Consider the following 7,088-nt stretch of genomic DNA (forward strand, 5'->3'; position numbering starts at 1 on the left):
TCTTTTGCATGTCTCACCTACAAGCACATATATGATGACATTTTGCACAGCCATACTGCATTCTATGTATGCATGTATGCATATTTTTAGAGATTTTTAAGCTGTAAAAACCCTAAATTATAGGTGTCACACGTGTGACGTGAAGCATTTCAGCCCTGAAGTTTTATACAACTAATGTTATAATCCAAAAAAAGAAAGTTGAAATTTGCCATCTGAAAAAGAAGTTGATATGCTTGACAACTAAGTTGTCATCCTCGCATCACAAAACTTATCATAAAAACATTCAGAATTGTCATGTATTCATGTCACACGTCTGACAATTATCAAGGTCCAAAAAAAATTGAACTTCAAAAAAAGGCACGTAGTACTAGTACGCCAAATGGCCTTTTCGATGCCATCTTGCTTTTGAGGTTAGCGGAGAGACAAGTTATAATCCAAATACTTGATTTCGAACTTAAATCTTGCGTAGGCATGCATTCAGATTAACCCCAGCCCCGAGGCTGCACACGGCATACGTGATTAAAATGCATAGTAACAGATAAGTCTTTGAATTTGCAAGACGGTTTGATCCCTTCGATTACATAACTAATTAAGATGAGGACATCGATCGATGGTGCTCCATCTCGATGATTACATCACAGTTAAATTTAGAAGACGCACACTGCACTACTAGATTGCTAATCGACACTGCACTTCAGCTTAGAAAGATACTAGACGAAGAGTAAAACTAGATGCTCGCCATGCAGACGTGGCAAATGCAAATTGGATAAAGGTAGCTAGATGCGCCTAAGGTAGTTTCAACAGGCTGCATCAGCCGCCGGATATGCACTAGCTAGCTAGCTACTGCACGCGTCCCTTCGGTGCATGCAAATGCAGGGCCTGGTTGCTACTTGTACCCGAAGGTCTGGTGGTTCTCGAAGTTGGCGGCCGGCGGCGTGCTTTCACCGCCATGGCCATTGCCGCTGCTGCCTCCCCCGTCGCCACTATTTCCTGGCGCGTATGCCCCTCCGTAGTACGCGGCCATCCCATGCTCTCCACCATACATCTCGTACTGCGGGTACTGGCCGTGGTGCGGCGGCATGTGGAACGGATGGTGCGGATGCGGCATGGCGCCCCCGCCGTACATGCCGGCGGCGTGCATCTGCATGTCGCCGTGCGGCACCATGGGCCCCGGCGCCCCGCGGGGCTTGAGCATCATGGGCGGCATCCCGTGGTGATGGTGGCCGACGCCGGCGCCCCGTGCCTCGCCCTCGAACTCGCGGAAGCGGTGGAGGTAGATGCTGAGGGGCTCGACGTAGTCGTCGAAGCCGAGGCGGCTCATGGCCCAGAGCACGTCCTCGGCGGTGATGGTCTTGCGCTGCTCGCGCTGGCACCGCTCATTGGCCTCCCCCGTGATGAAGCTGATGTACTCCGACACGCACTCCTGGATCGTCTCCTTGGCGTCGTCCGAGATCTTGGCGTGCGGCGGCAGCACGCGGCGCATGATGCGGATCACGTTCGCGATCGGCATCAGCCTGTCCTGCTCGCGCACCGGCGGCGCCTGCGCGCCGCCGCCACCGTTCCCCGCGGCCGCCGAAGCAGTGCCGTTCGCCGCGCCGTGGAAGCCCATGTCCATTTCGGCCGGGTAGCTAAACCTGATCTGTCGAACTAGGGTTCTTCGTGCGCGTAGTACTACCTAAGCTAGTGGGAACACGTACTGTTGCTTGCTCGCTGTGTTGTGTGCTCTTTGTGATGTGTGCGGGAGGGAGCATACGTCTTAAATAGGAAGCTAGGTAGAGTAGTACGAGCGAGGTGTTGACCGGAGGAGCTAGAGTTCTCGAGGGGCCGGGGCATGCATGCACCGCGAGGCGTAGCCGCGCCTGTGCGTGACAACTGGCGGCGGCTTCCCTGTGAATTACTGCTCCATCTGTGAACTGGTGATGCCGTGATATGGCATGCATGCTCTGCAAATCTGCATTCAGCCATCAGCCATGGAATCGCTATTTCAAATATAAAACCGGAGTGACCAACCAAGTAGTTTTGCTATTTCCCAACACGCGCCCAGTACTTAATGCACGCTTCAGATTAATTTACAGCCTTTGGTAAAACTGGTTAAGGCTGGCCATAGTGGGAGTAACTTAGGGCATCTTGAATGGTTTTAAGATAGTTGTTGGTAATTTTGACACATAGAATTTTTGATGACGTGTCATGCAATAAATGAGGAAAGAGAGAAAGGTTGTATGTAAATTAACCAACTCCCTTGCACAAGCTTCAATGTAAAATGAAAGAGCACCTTACTTATTACCTCACATCTTATTGGGTAACTAGATACAACCCATTAAAGTAGCTGTATGTTAAGGTGTTGGCTGATGACATGACATATTTTACCAACAAGCTAACTAACAAACTATTGGAGATGCCCTTAGAGCATCTCCAACAGTCCGCATGTTCAATCGTTGGTAGAAGTGTCCACATCATCAACCAACAACACATCATACAAGCTCTTCAATAGAGTGTATGTTAACCGTATGTAAAATAACTAAGTGGGTCCATTAAATGTTGAAGAAATAACCATGTTTTCCTCGGAGCTTGTGCATGAACCGTTGCTTCAAGTTCATACGGTTTCATTCTCTCTCTTCTTTTATTATGTGTCATGTCATCAAAATCATCTATGTGGCAATTTTACCAACGATGATCATACGACCATTGGAGATGCCCTTAGGTGGTATCATATACTTGGGAATAGCAAACATGCTGATGTGGCAGATAATTAAAGAAGAGAGAGGGTTAGAGTAACATAGGTAGATAGGGCTCATCTCAAAATTTTCAGATTTCCATTATATTAGACTCATTTTGAGTCTAAGTGAGTTAAAGTGCTTTGAGTCTCACGCCATATTTAATTCATAGAGTTTAGAGAAAGGAGATGAGTGGCTATGCATGCATCGTATTCTACATCTACCATGCAAGTCCAATGAAAGGAAGGATGCTATATTTATTGTCTTGGAAATTGCATATGTGAGAAATATTTCATTGCTAGTTTAAACTAGTGTCATCCACTCACAATTCACCTTGGTAGATGAGATTTCAGATTTGAGCCCTATAAACCGGAAAGGAGGGAGTACCATAACATGTTAAATGTTATGCTACTATGTGCCATGCATGTCAATAAATGAGGTCATCTATGACACTAGTTTATGATACTATGCATTATGAAGGTAGTATTATACAATAGTATCATATGCATTATACTACTATATGATACTCCCCACTATGACCAGCCTTTATCGCTGTTGCATGATTTAGGGTGCAGCTAGCGAGGAGTAGGTTCAATTTTATGCGGAGATTCACGAGGGTTTTTTTCCTTAAATTTTTTGTTTGACTAAGCAAATAGAGTAGAGGTTAAATGTGATGTTGTAAATTCTCATCTAGATGAGAATAAACAAATCTAAAATATTTATACTCCCTCCGTTTCGGTGTATAAGTCATCTTACGAAAATCAAATAATCTAAAAACACTTAGGCACGGTGCATTAACTATTATCTTGGTTTTTGTTTTTTGACATGAATAAAGGAATCAACCAATAAGAGACGTGGGACGTGTATGTTTTTAATGACTTGAGACTAACTAGTGATAACCCACAAGTATAGGGGATCAATTGTAGTCTTTCTCGATAAGTAAGAGTGTCGACCCCAACGAGGAGCTAAAGGTAGGCCAAATATTCCCTCAAGTCCTATCGACCACCGATACAACTCTACGCACAATTTACATTCGCTTTACCTAGAACAAGTATGAAACTAGAAGTATTTTGAAGGAGGGATAGGATAGGCTTGCAAGAAAGTAAAGAACACGTAAATAAAACTAGGGGCTGGTTAGATAAAGAAACAACTACGAGTGTGGAAAAGTGGTGGTAGGAGTTGCGGAATTGTCCCTAAGCAATTGACTACGTTACTAGATCGATACCAAGTATCATGTGGGAGAGGCCTCTGCTAGCATGTCATCCCTTACTTGGAATTCTATGCACTTATGATTGGAACTATTAGCAAGGGTCCGCAACTACTAACGTTCCTTAAGGTAAAACCCAACCATAGCAATAAGATATATTGGTGCCCCTTCAATCCCATATGCATCAATTTCTATGCTAGGTTTGAAGCTTCTGTCACTCTAGTCTGCCAATACATAGTCCTATCAACATACAGCTAACCCTGTGGTGTGATCCACGCGCGCGATCATATGATGGGCACCAAAGGACAACAACATAACCACAAGCAAATTAAACCAATCATAGCAATTCATCAATCACCGATAGGACAACGATAATCTACTCAGACATCATAGGATAGCAACACATCATTGGATAATAATATGTAGCATAAAGCACCATGTTCAAGTAGAGGGTACAGTGGGTTGCGGGAGAGTGAACCGCTGAATATAGATGGGGGAAGATGATGGAGATGTTGGTGAAGATGATGGAGGTGTTGGTGTAGATCGCCCTCACACGATGATGTCCCGGGCGGCGTTCCGACACCGCCGGGAGAGAGGGGGAGAGAGCCCCCCTCCTTCTTCTTCTTCCTTGACCTCCTCCCTAGATGGGAGAAGGGTTTACCCTCTGGTCCACGGTCTCCATGGCGGCGGAGGGGCGAGAGCCCCTCCTAGATTGGATCTCTCTCTCTCTCTCTCTCTGTGTGTGTGTGTTCTTCTGTTTCTGCGCTCCTAGATTCTGCGTTTCACCGTTTCTTAAATTCCCGGAGATCTGTAACTCCGATTGGGCTGAAATTTTAACACGATTTTCTTCCGGATATTACCTTTCTTGCGGCGAAAGAAGGGCTCCAACCGCCTTAAGGAGTGACCACAAGCCTGCCAGCCTCCGCCGTACCTCCTAGTGGCAGCTACAGGGCTTGTGGGCCCTCCATGTATCGCCTCGTGTTGATTCTTCTTCTCAAAAATCATAAATATTCCAAAAAAATCCCCATAAGTTTTATTACGTGTGGACTTCGTTTGGTATGGATATTCTACGAAACAAAAAACATGCAACAAACAGGAACTCGCATTGGGCACTGGATCAATATGTTAGTCCCAAAAATAGTATAAAAAGTTGAAAAAAGTATATGAAAGTTGTAGAATAATGGCAAGAAACAATCAAAAATTATAGATACGACGCAGACGTATCAACTAGCACGACATGCAGTGGTCGGTTTATTGCATGCAATGATATTAATTAGCAAAATCACATTAATTTTCTTGTTTTCCTCTCCATCTTGGTCACGGTGCACAACCTAAGATGACCTATACACCTGAAAATAGGGTTCGATAGTAGTAAGGTAGTCCCAAGGCCCAAACAGGGACAATCAGGACATTGTTGGAGGTTGGCCACAAGGTAACGAGGAGAGGCAACGATGAGGGTTAATCGATGCGGATGAGAGACATTTTCGATTTGGCAACCAATAGGAATGGATTGAGTCTCGACTCGACAGGAGGACACCATGGCTTATTGGTGGACTCGGATAGAACCTCGGGGGAAGCAACATGTAGGGGGGAGAGGAGGGGGTTGTAGGATGAAAAGGTTGCATGTATTTGAAGGAAGAAGATTCTGAAACAGGATTTCGCCCCGTTTTATAAATAAAGTCATAACCAAACAAGTACTCGATCGAATGATACAAGATGGTGAGGTGACTCTCTTACAAAGCTGATCCTAACATAACCGGCAACGAAACCAGAACAAACTACATGAAGAACTGAAAATAACATCATACTACAACCTAGTACACCTAAGCTCCACGACAACCCCTGAGGAGGGAAAACGACGCCAAGTGTCGCCACTGTCGTGTCTGCAACAAACAAAGTTTTCACCCGGAGTCCTCATAAGGAGAGAAGAACCACGACAACATCTTCGGGAAGATAGCGGCGCCTCCAAGTGTCGTCGGCGGCGGCGCAAAGGTGAAAGGATCAATATGGTTGACTAGAGGGGGTGAATAGGCAACTACCAATTTTAAGTTTTTCTTAAACAAATTAAGTTTAGCAACAAATAGGTTGTCTAGATATGCAGTTAAGTGAGCAACCTATATGATGCTAACAACAACAGTAACAAACAAGTAAAAAATGCAAGTAAAGGTAAGAAGTAACCACAAGCGAAACCGATGAAGACGAGGATGTGTTTCCGATGTTCCTTCCCTTTGAGGGGAAGTACATCTTCGTTAGAGCGGTGTGGAGGCACAATGCTCCCAAAGATGCCACTAAGGCCACCAGATTCTCCTCATGCCCTCACACAATGCGAGGTGCCGTGATTCCACTAGTGGTGCCCTTGAAGGCAGCGACCCAACCTTTACAAACAAGGTTGGGGCAATCTCCACAACTGAATTGGAGGCTCCCAACGAAACCACGAAGCTTCACCACAATGCACTATGGTTTTTAGGTGACCTCTTTCGTCTAGGGTGCTCAAACACCCAAGAGTAACAAGATGTGCAAGCGATTAATGGCGGAACAACTTTTCTCTTGGTGGAAGTGTAGATTGAGGCCTTCTCCTCCGAACCCTAGAGCATCGACAAGAATTGATGGCTAGGGAGAGAGATCAGGCAAGATTGAGCTTGCTAGAAACAATGGAGCTTTAGGAGGAAGAAAGGTGAGGTCTCTTGGGGAAAGAAGAACTATATATAGAGGGGGGGGGGAATTTGACCGTTTTTCTGCCCTGAAGTCGCACATAAGCGGTAGTACCGCTCAGGGGAGTGGTTCTTCCGCTTGTACTGGAGTACCGGGCAACAAAGGCAAAAGTACACAACGAGGAAGTGGTAGTTCCGCTAGAGCAGTACTACCATGCTGCTCCAAGCGGTACTTCCGCTCAAACTGGACCGACGGCACCGAGGGCACGAGAGAGAAAAGTAAGCAAAAGAGGACCCGGAAGGGGAGGGCGGCACTACTGCTGTAGCGGTTTAGTTGCTCAACTCCAAGCGGTAGTTCTGCTCAAAATGGAAAAGGCGCCAAAGATGCAAGAGAGGAAAACTAAGCGAAAGAGGGGTTGGACCTGGAAGGCGGTAGTACTGCTGGGGCGGTACTACTGCTCAACAGAGCGGTACTTCCGCTTATGTCTTTCTGAAGGCATAAGGGATATAATAGAA

At 45.9% G+C, this 7,088-nt stretch overlaps 1 protein-coding gene across 1 annotated transcript; it reads right to left on the reverse strand.

The window, feature by feature from the left end:
• Positions 1–545: 545 nt before the first annotated feature.
• LOC123401975 (nuclear transcription factor Y subunit B-3-like) lies at positions 546–1,738 on the reverse strand. Its single transcript, XM_045095840.1, has one exon. The coding sequence runs from the start codon at positions 1,613–1,615 to the stop codon at positions 887–889; it is 729 nt and encodes a 242-aa protein (XP_044951775.1). The 5' UTR covers positions 1,616–1,738; the 3' UTR covers positions 546–886.
• Between the last annotated feature and the right edge of the window lie 5,350 nt (positions 1,739–7,088).

This window comes from Hordeum vulgare, chromosome 6H (genome assembly GCF_904849725.1).
Source record: "Hordeum vulgare subsp. vulgare chromosome 6H, MorexV3_pseudomolecules_assembly, whole genome shotgun sequence".
Classification (NCBI taxonomy): Eukaryota; Viridiplantae; Streptophyta; class Magnoliopsida; order Poales; family Poaceae; genus Hordeum; species Hordeum vulgare.